Source organism: Megalobrama amblycephala, linkage group LG17, assembly GCF_018812025.1.
Source record: "Megalobrama amblycephala isolate DHTTF-2021 linkage group LG17, ASM1881202v1, whole genome shotgun sequence".
In the NCBI taxonomy this organism is placed as follows: Eukaryota; Metazoa; Chordata; class Actinopteri; order Cypriniformes; family Xenocyprididae; genus Megalobrama; species Megalobrama amblycephala.
The window spans coordinates 943,045-956,816 of NC_063060.1; the positions used below are offsets into that span (position 1 = coordinate 943,045).

At 34.8% G+C, this 13,772-nt stretch overlaps 2 protein-coding genes across 3 annotated transcripts in view; one reads left to right on the forward strand and one right to left on the reverse strand.

Annotated features, from left to right (window-relative positions):
* nectin4b (nectin cell adhesion molecule 4b) overlaps window positions 1–6,162 on the forward strand; it is a 30,175-nt gene extending 24,013 nt beyond the window's left edge. For both annotated transcript variants that reach the window (XM_048164076.1, XM_048164078.1), the window contains exon 11: window positions 4,202–6,162. In XM_048164076.1, the coding sequence (XP_048020033.1) occupies window positions 4,202–4,471 (270 nt within the window). In that variant the 3' untranslated portion in view covers window positions 4,472–6,162. The remainder of the gene's footprint in view (window positions 1–4,201) is intronic.
* An 889-nt stretch (window positions 6,163–7,051) lies between these two features.
* On the reverse strand, window positions 7,052–12,983 carry LOC125251985 (zinc finger protein 629). Its single transcript, XM_048165039.1, has 2 exons — window positions 12,713–12,983; window positions 7,052–7,902 (listed from the first exon to the last, which is right to left on the reverse strand). Exons 1-2 carry the CDS (start codon window positions 12,882–12,884, stop codon window positions 7,313–7,315), a joined length of 762 nt encoding a protein of 253 aa, XP_048020996.1. The 5' UTR covers window positions 12,885–12,983; the 3' UTR covers window positions 7,052–7,312.
* Window positions 12,984–13,772: the final 789 nt, after the last annotated feature.

The following is a 13,772-nucleotide window of genomic DNA, read 5'->3' on the forward strand; positions in this document are numbered from 1 at the left end:
CACGATTTAGCAAATCGAGGGAACGAAATATTAAGTTGCGTACACGATTTAGCAAATCGAGGGAACGAAATAGTAATTGTGCGCATGATTCAGAAATCGAGGGAACAAAAATAGTAAATCGCGCACAAGATTCAGCAAATCGAGGGAACGAATATTAAGTTGCGCACACAATTTAGCAAATCGAGGGAACAAATAGTAAATCGCGCACATGATTTAGAAAATCGAGGGAACGAAATATTAAGTTGCGCACGTTTTAGCAAATCGAGGGAACGAAATAGTAAATTGTGCGCATGATTCAGAAAATCGAGGGAACGAAACAGTAATTTGCGCACACAATTTAGCAAATCGAGGGAACGAAATAGTAAATCGTGCACATGATTTAGAAAATCGAGGGAACGAAATATTAAGTTGCGCACATGATTTAGAAATCGAGGGAACGAAACAGTAATTTGCGCACACAATTTAGCAAATTGAGGGAACAAAATAGTAAATCGCGCACATGATTTAGAAAATCGAGGGAACGAAATATTAAGTTGCGCACATGATTTAAAAAATCGAGGGAACGAAACAGTAATTTGCACACACAATTTAGCAAATCGAGGGAACAAAATAGTAAATCGCGCACATGATTTAGAAAATCGAGGGAACTAAATATTAAGTTGCGCACATGATTTAAAAAATCGAGGGAACGAAACAGTAATTTGCACACACAATTTAGCAAATCGAGGGAACAAAATAGTAAATCGCGCACATGATTTAGAAATCGAGGGAACAAATATTAAGTTGCGCACATGATTTAAAAAATCGAGGGAACGAAACAGTAATTTGCACACACAATTTAGCAAATCGAGGGAACAAAATAGTAAATCGCGCACATGATTTAGAAAATCGAGGGAACGAAACAGTAAATCGCGCACATGATTTAGAAAATCGAGGGAACGAAATATTAAGTTGCGCACACAATTTAGCAAATCGAGGGAACAAAATAGTAAATCGCACACATGATTTAGAAAATCGAGGGAACGAAATATTAAGTTGCGCACACAATTTAGCAAATCGAGGGAACAAAATAGTAAATCGCGCACATGATTTAGAAAATCGAGGGAACGAAACTAATTTGCGCACATGATTTAGCAAATCGAGGGAACAAAATATTAAGTTGCGTACACGATATAGCAACTCGAGGGAACGAAATATTAAGTTGCGCACATGTTTTAGCAAATCGAGGGAACGAAATAGTAAATCGCGCACAAGATTCAGCATATCGAGGGAACAAAAATAGTAAATCGCGCACAAGATTCAGCATATCGAGGGAACAAAAATAGTAAATCGTGCACAAGATTCAGCAAATCGAGGAACGAAACAGTAATTTGCGCACACAATTTAGCAAATCGAGGGAACGAAATATTAAGTCGCGTACACGATTTAGCAAATCGAGGGAACGAAATATTAAGTTGCGTACACGATTTAGCAAATCGAGGGAACGAAATAGTAAATTGTGCGCATGATTCAGAAAATCGAGGGAACAAAAATAGTAAATCGCGCACAAGATTCAGCAAATCGAGGGAACGAAATATTAAGTTGCGCACACAATTTAGCAAATCGAGGGAACAAAATAGTAAATCGCGCACATGATTTAGAAAATCGAGGGAACGAAATATTAAGTTGCGCACGTTTTAGCAAATCGAGGGAACGAAATAGTAAATTGTGCGCATGATTCAGAAAATCGAGGGAACGAAACAGTAATTTGCGCACACAATTTAGCAAATCGAGGGAACGAAATAGTAAATCGTGCACATGATTTAGAAAATCGAGGGAACGAAATATTAAGTTGCGCACATGATTTAGAAATCGAGGGAACGAAACAGTAATTTGCGCACACAATTTAGCAAATTGAGGGAACAAAATAGTAAATCGCGCACATGATTTAGAAAATCGAGGGAACGAAATATTAAGTTGCGCACATGATTTAAAAAATCGAGGGAACGAAACAGTAATTTGCACACACAATTTAGCAAATCGAGGGAACAAAATAGTAAATCGCGCACATGATTTAGAAAATCGAGGGAACTAAATATTAAGTTGCGCACATGATTTAAAAAATCGAGGGAACGAAACAGTAATTTGCACACACAATTTAGCAAATCGAGGGAACAAAATAGTAAATCGCGCACATGATTTAGAAAATCGAGGGAACTAAATATTAAGTTGCGCACATGATTTAAAAAATCGAGGGAACGAAACAGTAATTTGCACACACAATTTAGCAAATCGAGGGAACAAAATAGTAAATCGCGCACATGATTTAGAAAATCGAGGGAACGAAACAGTAATTTGCGCACACAATTTAGCAAATCGAGGGAACAAAATAGTAAATCGCACACATGATTTAGAAAATCGAGGGAACGAAACAGTAATTTGCGCACATGATTTAGCAAATCGAGGGAACAAAATAGTAAATCGCGCACATGATTTAGAAAATCGAGGGAACGAAATATTAAGTTGCGCACATGATTTAGCAAATCGAGGGAACGAAATATTAAGTTGCGCACATGTTTTAGAAAATCGAGGGAACGAAACAGTAATTTGCGCACACAATTTAGCAAATCGAGGGAACAAAATAGTAAATCGCGCACATGATTTAGAAAATCGAGGGAACGAAATATTAAGTTGCGCACATGTTTTAGCAAATCGAGGGAACGAAATAGTAAATTGTGTGCATGATTCAGAAAATCGAGGGAACGAAACCGTAAATCGTGCACATGATTTAGAAAATCGAGGGAACGAAATAGTAAATCGCGCACATGATTTAGAAAATCGAGGGAACGAAATAGTAAATCGCGCACATGATTTAGAAAATCGAGGGAACGAAATATTAAGTTGCGCACACAATTTAGCAAATCGAGGGAACAAAATAGTAAATCGCACACATGATTTAGAAAATCGAGGGAACGAAATATTAAGTTGCGCACACAATTTAGCAAATCGAGGGAACAAAATAGTAAATCGCACACATGATTTAGAAAATCGAGGGAACGAAACTAATTTGCGCACATGATTTAGCAAATCGAGGGAACAAAATAGTAAATCGCGCACATGATTTAGAAAATCGAGGGAACGAAATATTAAGTTGCGCGCATGATTTAGCAAATCGAGGGAACGAAATAGTAAATTGTGCGCATGATTCAGAAAATCGAGGGAACGAAATATTAAGTTGCGCACATGTTTTAGCAAATCGAGGGAACGAAACAGTAAATTGTGCGCATGATTCAGAAAATCGAGGGAACAAAAATAGTAAATTGTGCGCATGATTCAGCATATCGAGGGAACAAAAATAGTAAATTGCGCACAAGATTCAGCAAATCGAGGGAATGAAATATTAAGTTGCGCACATGTTTTAGCAAATCGAGGGAACGAAATAGTAAATTGTGCGCATGATTCAGAAAATCGAGGGAACAAAAATAGTAAATTGTGCGCATGATTCAGCATATCGAGGGAACAAAAATAGTAAATTGCGCACAAGATTCAGCAAATCGAGGGAATGAAATATTAAGTTGCACACATGTTTTAGCAAATCGAGGGAACGAAATAGTAAATTGTGCGCATGATTCAGAAAATCGAGGGAACAAAAATAGTAAATCGCGCACAAGATTCAGCAAATCGAGGGAACGAAATATTAAGTTGCGCACGTTTTAGAAAATCGAGGGAACGAAACAGTAATTTGCGCACACAATTTAGCAAATCGAGGGAACAAAATAGTAAATCGCGCACATGATTTAGAAAATCGAGGGAACGAAACAGTAATTTGCGCGCACAATTTAGCAAATCGAGGGAACAAAATAGTAAATCGCGCACATAATTTAGAAAATCGAGGGAACAAAATAGTAAATCGCGCACATGTTTTAGCAAATCGAGGGAACGAAATAGTAAATTGTGCGCATGATTCAGAAAATCGAGGGAACGAAACAGTAAATCGCGCACATGATTTAGAAAATCGAGGGAACAAAATAGTAAATCGCGCACGTTTTAGCAAATCGAGGGAACGAAATAGTAAGTCGCGCAGATGATTTAGCAAATCGAGGGAACGTAACCGCAAAGTTTTGATCATTTAGAGGCCTTGATTTCATGATCAAATACGGGACAGAAGCTTTACAGAGTTAAAACTGCATCCTGATGATGTTTCTTTGTGTTTCTCCATCAGGATTCAGGGCTTCACAGGGATCAGAATTCTCCTCCTCGCTCCGTGAGCTCCGGTCCGACCGAAGCATGGAAACGCGGCTCTCGCAGAGAGATTCACCGAGAGGAACATGATGCATACATGCAGCAAGAGCGAATTCCAGAAGGAGAAGAAGGAAACGCCCATCATTTGTCCGAGGCAGTTTCCAACTACTTCCAGTGCAGCAACGGAGGACTGACGCCGAAGGAAAATCCCAACGCCATCATCATCCACTCGCGCAGACAGATCATCTGATGAAGGACTGTCCATGTTACAGACTCAGAAAGGCCATCATGTTGTTCTCAAACCTGCATGGCAAAATGTTCATACTCCACAAAGTCATGCGCATCACAATATATTGTAATATGATAGACGAGAATAAATAGATTTAAGATGTGCATCACAAGTGTTTATGAGACATTTGAGACTGTTGATGTCAAACCTGCTGCGATGCATCTCGAACAAGATTGCTAAAACTTTACAATAAGGTTCCATTAGTTTACACTGCAAAACATGATGTTCTTCCTCAGTTTTCTGTCTTGTTTTTCAGCACAAATATCTAAACATTCTTAAATTAAGATACATTTACTGGAGAAACAAAATGACTGAAGATATTACGTTTTGTTTTATGAAAAATGTATCAGTTTGAGCTTAAAACAAGAACAAATATATGCCAGTGGAGTCAAAAAATTGAGCCAAAAGACTCAAATAAGAGGTAATCATCAACAGATCACAGATTTATTAAGCTGTGATAAATCATACTTGTTCATTTTTGTTACATTTTGATGTTATGTGTAACAAAATGTCCTCTGTGTTCAGGTTTGACTAGGAAAATTATTGCAAAAACTGACACTTCAAATCAACGTTTCAGACAAAAAACAATCTAAACCTTGACCAAAGTAGTCTTTGAGAATGTCTAAGTATAAATTCAAATCCACAACTTAATAAAAATAAGAATTTGTATATAAAAACCACTATAAGCCTCTTTAAATAGAACTATATAGGAATCTAGCAGTTAAACCATGGCATTACACAACTTTTTCATTTTTTTTTACCCCCACCAGTTAAGTTTTTACTGCTTTAATAATAAAAAAAAATAGAAAAAAAAAAATTGTGTGCTATTTTCAATGGGAAAAAAATAGCTAATAAAAATTGTATAAATATTGCATAGCATCATAAAATACCCTCAAAATCTTAAATAATAAACCAAAAATATTATTGAACAAAAATATATTACATTGCTTTCCTGAAAGAAGAAAAAAAAGAGTATATTTTAAGGCTTCGGTCACTTTTGACCGCGAAGGAGCCGAGTGTGACCCCTAAACGAAGAGGACCAGAGGCAATGTTTAGATATTTGTGCTGGAAAACAAGACCGAAATACTGAGGAAGAACATTTTTTGCAGTGAATTGACTAACAATGAGTGTTATGGAGGAAAGAAAGTCACACAGGTATGGAACAACATGAGGATGAGTAAATTTAGATTTTAATATTATTTGTTTGAACTGTCCCTTTCAGAGGATGATCAGTGATTTATTTCCCATTGGCTGCACTGGATCTCTTTCTTCAGCACATCATGTGAACTCAGACAATAGAGGAGACGTTTAAACACACAAACACTGACATATGGATGTGTTTCTGCTGAAGTCCTGCTGATCTTGATTCATTCCTGGTTTGGACTCGTTCTACCTCTGCGTGCCGAGATGACAGAACTGTGATGGCGAACTGGCGTTTATATGATGTTAAGACACTTTCTTGTATAATCTATTCCACCACGACAAACATGTATCAGTTTTTCATGTTTGTTTGAATTGACACATATTCATCTGTCACTAAACTAAAATATACAACATAAGATGTTTATATTTATAGTATAATTACACTACCGTTTGGAATAATTATGATTTTTTTAATGTTTCTGAAAGAGTCTCTTCTGCTCACCAAGGCTGCATTTATTTAATCAAAAATACAGTAAATATTGTGAAATATTATTTCAATGTAAAATAATTCATTTTTGTGGAAACTGTCATTCACTACCATTCAAAAGTTTGAGGTAAGAAAGATAAAAGACAGAAATTACTATTTTTATTCAGCAAGGATGCATTAAATTGATCAAAAGAAGATGTTTATAATATTATAAAAGATTCTATTTTAAATAAACGCTGAAAGTTCATCAAATAATCTTGAAAAATTTGTCACGGTTTCCACAAAAATATGAAACTGTTAATCATAATCATAAATGCATCAAATCATCATATCAGAATGATTTCTGAAGGATCATGTGACACTGAAGACTGGAGTAATGATGCTGAAAATTCAGATTTGATCACAGAAATAAATTGCATTTTAATATATATTTACATAGAAAACAGCTGATTTAAATTATAATAATATTTCACAATTTTACTGTATTTTTGATCAAATAAATGCAGCCTTGGTGAGCAGAAGAGACTCTTTCAAAAACATTAAATCTTAATTATTTCACACTTTTGTCTGGTAGTGCATCTGTTATATGTCTATATAAAATGTTTCTGTTTGACTTCAGTTTTGCTCCAATGTCACTTTCTTCACAAAAAAGTTTTCCGCAGAAAAAGTCGCTACAGTTTATTGTTGCTAATGTAAAGATGTAATACATTAATATTAATTACTTTGGCACAAACTATGGTTACCATATGAACCAGACTAACAGGTTACCTCTCTAACTACTGAACACATATTTTAGACTGTGGACTGGTTTATATTTACTCCACAAAAACTCCATCGCTCGTTACAGTATTGCACTATTTTTAAAAGTTACTATATTTTATGTCTGAGTAATAATGTATTACTAAAAGTTTAAATTAGTAAATGCTTTTTATTGTTAGTTCATGTTAACAAATGAAACCTGAATGTGTTACCAGCTTGAAGTCAGTCTAATTTGAACCTGAAAAGTAAGACTGTTAGGTGGTTCGAATTTAAACATCTGTTTATGCAACTAGATAAGTAGATAAATGTGTTTTGTATATTTGTAATGTTGAGTTTGTGTTTTTTCACACAAATAAAGATTACTGATCTGTGAAGAACTTTAATAAATGTTCAAGGGAATGAAAGATGCAGTCTCAGTTTGTCTTGGTGTGTGTCCGGTGGATCTTCTGGTGCGTGCGCAGGTTGCTGAGCTGCGAGAAGCTCTTGCCGCAGACGGCGCAGCGGAAGGGTCTCTCTCCGGTGTGGACGCGCCGGTGCATCTGCAGGTGGCTGGAGCGGTCGAAACTCTTCCCGCAGAACGAACAGATAAACCACTTTTCCTGCGCCGCTTCGCGTCTGCACGCATTACTGCGTTCAGGAGACGTTGTGTTCTGGATGAAGTCTGACGCGGTTCTGTCGGGTCGTGAGTTCTGACTGAAGGACTCAAAGCTGAGGCTGTTCACGGATTGAGTAGAGCTGATGGACGTGAACGCGCACGTGTGTGTTCTTGCGGGCATCTGCGAGCAGTGTGGATGATCTGTCATTTCAAGAAAGTTCTGCTTCATCTCCACCGGTCCAGCAAAGTCTTCCTCGTTCTGAGGTGCGTTGAGTTCTTCGGCGACGAGCACGTCTTTTCTTTCTGCAGTAAACATCTGTGCGAGTGCGTCGCTGTCGTCCGGATTCCCGTCGAGCTGAAGTGGTGCAGCAGGATTCTGAATGTCTCCATCACGGCACTCGAGACGCCCTGCAAAAAACCACAACACTCAAACTGTGGACTGATTTATTTACTCCACAAAAACACTGTATTAGTTCATTTGTAAATGTTTAGTGTAAATCTGATGTCTGATTTCTATGGAAGCTTGTTTCCAACACTGAATAAAAAAAAAAAGGTATAATTTCGAAATTCTGACTTTTTCCTCAGACTTGCAAGTTATAAAGTCAGAATTGCGAGATACAAAGTCCGAATTGCGAGTTATAAAGTCAGAATTGTGAGATATAAAGTCAGAATTGCGAGTTATAAAGTCAGAATTGTGAGATATAAAGTCAGAATTGCGTGATATAAAGTCAGAATTGCGAGTTATAAAGTCAGAATTGCGAGATATAAAGTCAGAATTGTGTGATATAAAGTCAGAATTGTGTGATATAAAGTCAGAATTGTGTGATATAAAGTCAGAATTGCGAGATATAAAGTCAGAATTGCAAGTTATAAAGTCAGAATTGAGATATAAAGTCAGAATTGTGAGATATAAAGTCAGAATTGCGAGTTATAAAGTCAGAATTGCAAGTTATAAAGTCAGAATTGAGATATAAAGTCAGAATTGTGTGATATAAAGTCAGAATTGAGATATAAAGTCAGAATTGCGAGATATAAAGTCAGAATTGCGAGATATAAAGTCAGAATTGCGAGATATAAAGTCAGAATTGCGAGATATAAAGTCAGAATTGCGAGATATAAAGTCAGAATTGAGATATAAAGTCAGAATTGTGTGATATAAAGTCAGAATTGAGATATAAAGTCAGAATTGCGAGTTATAAAGTCAGAATTGAGATATAAAGTCAGAATTGCAAGTTATAAAGTCAGAATTGAGATATAAAGTCAGAATTGCAAGTTATAAAGTCAGAATTGAGATATAAAGTCAGAATTGCGAGATATAAAGTCAGAATTGCGAGTTATAAAGTCAGAATTGCGAGATATAAAGTCAGAATTGCGAGTTATAAAGTCAGAATTGCGAGATATAAAGTCAGAATTGCGAGATATAAAGTCAGAATTGCGAGATATAAAGTCAGAATTGCGAGATATAAAGTCAGAATTGCGAGATATAAAGTCAGAATTGCGAGATATAAAGTCAGAATTGTATAAAGTCAGAATTGCGAGTTATAAAGTCAGAATTGAGATATAAAGTCAGAATTGTCAGAATTGTTATAAAGTCAGAATTGAGATATAAAGTCAGAATTGCAGATTATAAAGTCAGAATTGTGATATAAAGTCAGAATTGTGAGATATAAAGTCAGAATTGCAGAATTGTGAGATATAAAGTCAGAATTGTGAGATATAAAGTCAGAATTGTGTGATATAAAGTCAGAATTGAGATATAAAGTCAGAATTGTGAGTTATAAAGTCAGAATTGAGATATAAAGTCAGAATTGCGAGATATAAAGTCAGAATTGTGAGATAAAGTCAGAATAAAGTCAGAATTGCGAGTTATAAAGTCAGAATTGCGAGATATAAAGTCAGAATTGCGAGATATAAAGTCAGAATTGCGAGTTATAAAGTCAGAATTGCGAGATATAAAGTCAGAATTGTGTCAGAATTGCGAGATATAAAGTCAGAATTGTGAGATTATAAAGTCAGAATTGCGAGATATAAAGTCAGAATTGTGAGTTATAAAGTCAGAATTGTGAGATATAAAGTCAGAATTGCGAGTTATAAAGTCAGAATTGAGATATAAAGTCAGAATTGCGAGTTATAAAGAGTTATAAAGTCAGAATTGCGAGATATAAAGTCAGAATTGCGAGATATAAAGTCAGAATTGCGAGATATAAAGTCAGAATTGCAGAGTTATAAAGTCAGAATTGAGATATAAAGTCAGAATTGCGAAGTTATAAAGTCAGAATTGAGATATAAAGTCAGAATTGCAAGTTATAAAGTCAGAATTGAGATATAAAGTCAGAATATAAAGTCAGAATTGCGAGATATAAAGTCAGAATTGTGTCAGAATATAAAGTCAGAATTGCAAGTTATAAAGTCAGAATTGAGATATAAAGTCAGAATTGTGTGATTGATAAAGTCAGAATTGCGAGATATAAAGTCAGAATTGTGAGTTATAAAGTCAGAATTGCGAGTGAGTTATAAAGTCAGAATTGCAAGTTATAAAGTCAGAATTGAGATATAAAGTCAGAATTGCGAGATATAAAGTCAGAATTGTGAGTTATAAAGTCAGAATTGCGAGATATAAAGTCAGAATTGCGAGATATAAAGTCAGAATTGCGATATAAAGTCAGAATTGCAGAGTTATAAAGTCAGAATTGAGATATAAAGTCAGAATTGCGAGATATAAAGTCAGAATTGTGTGATATAAAGTCAGAATTGCGAGATATAAAGTCAGAATTGTGAGATATAAAGTCAGAATTGCAGAGTTATAAAGTCAGAATTGTGAGATATAAAGTCAGAATTGCGAGATATAAAGTCAGAATTGTGAGTTATAAAGTCAGAATTGTGAGTTATAAAGTCAGAATTGCAAGTTATAAAGTCAGAATTGAGATATAAAGTCAGAATTGCGAGATATAAAGTCAGAATTGCGAGATATAAAGTCAGAATTGTGAGATATAAAGTCAGAATTGCGAAGTTATAAAGTCAGAATTGTGAGATATAAAGTCAGAATTGCGAGATATAAAGTCAGAATTGCAAGTTATAAAGTCAGAATTGCAAGTTATAAAGTCAGAATTGAGATATAAAGTCAGAATTGCGAGATATAAAGTCAGAATTGTGTGATATAAAGTCAGAATTGCGAGATATAAAGTCAGAATTGCGAGATATAAAGTCAGAATTGCGAGATATAAAGTCAGAATTGTGAGTTATAAAGTCAGAATTGTGAGTTATAAAGTCAGAATTGCAAGTTATAAAGTCAGAATTGAGATATAAAGTCAGAATTGCGAGATATAAAGTCAGAATTGTGTGATATAAAGTCAGAATTGCGAGATATAAAGTCAGAATTGTGAGATATAAAGTCAGAATTGCGAGATATAAAGTCAGAATTGTGAGTTATAAAGTCAGAATTGTGAGTTATAAAGTCAGAATTGCAAGTTATAAAGTCAGAATTGAGATATAAAGTCAGAATTGCGAGATATAAAGTCAGAATTGTGTGATATAAAGTCAGAATTGTGAGATATAAAGTCAGAATTGCGAGTTATAAAGTCAGAATTGAGATATAAAGTCAGAATTGTGAGTTATAAAGTCAGAATTGCGAGATATAAAGTCAGAATTGTGAGTTATAAAGTCAGAATTGTGAGTTATAAAGTCAGAATTGCAAGTTATAAAGTCAGAATTGAGATATAAAGTCAGAATTGCGAGATATAAAGTCAGAATTGTGTGATATAAAGTCAGAATTGCGAGATATAAAGTCAGAATTGTGAGATATAAAGTCAGAATTGCGAGATATAAAGTCAGAATTGTGAGTTATAAAGTCAGAATTGTGAGTTATAAAGTCAGAATTGCAAGTTATAAAGTCAGAATTGAGATATAAAGTCAGAATTGCGAGATATAAAGTCAGAATTGTGTGATATAAAGTCAGAATTGTGAGATATAAAGTCAGAATTGCGAGTTATAAAGTCAGAATTGAGATATAAAGTCAGAATTGTGAGTTATAAAGTCAGAATTGCGAGATATAAAGTCAGAATTGTGAGTTATAAAGTCAGAATTGTGAGTTATAAAGTCAGAATTGCAAGTTATAAAGTCAGAATTGAGATATAAAGTCAGAATTGCGAGATATAAAGTCAGAATTGTGTGATATAAAGTCAGAATTGTGAGATATAAAGTCAGAATTGCGAGTTATAAAGTCAGAATTGAGATATAAAGTCAGAATTGTGAGTTATAAAGTCAGAATTGCGAGATATAAAGTCAGAATTGTGAGTTATAAAGTCAGAATTGTGAGTTATAAAGTCAGAATTGCAAGTTATAAAGTCAGAATTGAGATATAAAGTCAGAATTGCGAGATATAAAGTCAGAATTGTGTGATATAAAGTCAGAATTGTGAGATATAAAGTCAGAATTGCAAGTTATAAAGTCAGAATTGAGATATAAAGTCAGAATTGTGTGATATAATGTCAGAATTGCGAGATATAAAGTCACAATTACCTTTTTTATTTAGTGGCGAAAACAAGCTTCCACAGATTTCACTCACTGCCAGTGATTAAAGTGTTTTTACACTGCAAAAACCAATGTTAACGTGCAGACCTGTGGCCGGTTGCTTAGACTAGTTTAAAGTTAGTCATCAAGACTGATTATCCCTTTGATTAACTGTTAGTTGGTCAAACTAGTTCTTAGGACCGTCTAAACATCTGTTTATGCAAATTAAGTAGATAAATATGTTTTATTAACTTTACATTTTTAAAGACCAAAGTTTTCTTTTCTTTTTTTTTTTACATTACTAACATTTTCATTACAGATTTGAACGAACGTTCACTGGAAGAACTTTGAGAGAACATTGCCAGAACGTTCTTCCAGTAACGTTAATAGAATGTTCGTTTAAAGTTATCTGGTCTTCTCAAAACGTTAGACCAAAAACATTATTTATACATCATTCATTGAATGTTTTTAAATGTTACTAGTAGAACATTCAAAAAAAAGTAACGCTCCTATATTTGAAGAACGATAATGTTTTCTCAACGTTCACACAACCAAAAACGATTTTAACACTAAAAAACGTTTTCATAACTCAAAGGGATGAACGGTAGCAAAACATATCTTTGTTAGCTGGATACATATCGGTCAGTCAGATGATATGAACTGGACATTCGGTCTTTTGTTGTTCTGTTTCTCCCTCTGGTAGGTTTACCCGCGAACTCGCTGTCTGTGACGCGCTTCTTCAGCGCGCGGATCTGCGCGTCTCTCAGGCGGATCTGCGCGCGCATCAGCATCAGTCCGTCCTCGTGCAGCTGCAGGATCTCCGACACCGCGGACTCCAGCACTGCCTTCAGCCTGCTCTCAAACATCTCTCCTGGAAGCATTCAAAAGATCCTCACTCACGACCTGGAGCAGTTTATTCCTTTAATGTGAGAAGCTGCGGACAAAAACACTTCCTGCTTGAGCGGCAGCGACCGTAAATACTGGAAGAAACGGGCAGCGGAAAATGTTATTTTGCATAATATTAATATTCAATGGATATTAATATATATTAATAATCCATTGAATATATTATATATATATATAATGTTCGCATAACCAAGAAAAACAATTTTTTAAAACTCGACGTTTCAGAGAACATTCAGAAATAACGTTTTTATAACTTAAAGGGACCGTAGAACATTTTTTTGTTATCTGGGTTGAGTCATTAAATTCATATTTATGATAATTCAATCTAAAAAAATAACCACAGGAGTTATATTATATCCATCACATTCTGTTTCGATCAAGTCTATATTTATTTATTTATTTTTTCCTGTTTTGATCAGATAAATCTGCATCATGATGTCATTGAGACGCTGTACGTGCAACGTGAAAACACACTGACATCTACTGGATAAAAGTGGCACTGCATCCCACAACACAACAAAGCCGAATCAGAATATGAAACCCAAAAGTAAAACAATTTAAATTCCTTTTTAATAAAACAAAATTTCAGCTGTGTGATCAGTTGCTTCATTTAACTAATAAATATTATGTTTATATGTGAATTCACCTATAATTTAGGGAAATATATTCTAGTATGAATCAAATGTGTATCTGTTAAAGAGGAGACATGAATAATTTGATTAGCTTATCACTGTGTGTGTTTGTGTGTGTGTGTAGGGTGTTTCTCACACTTCAGCAGGTGTCATTTGCATACATGAATAATGAATGCTGCAGCCATTAACACATCACTGGTCGTCTCTCACTGAGACACACATGCAGGTAAA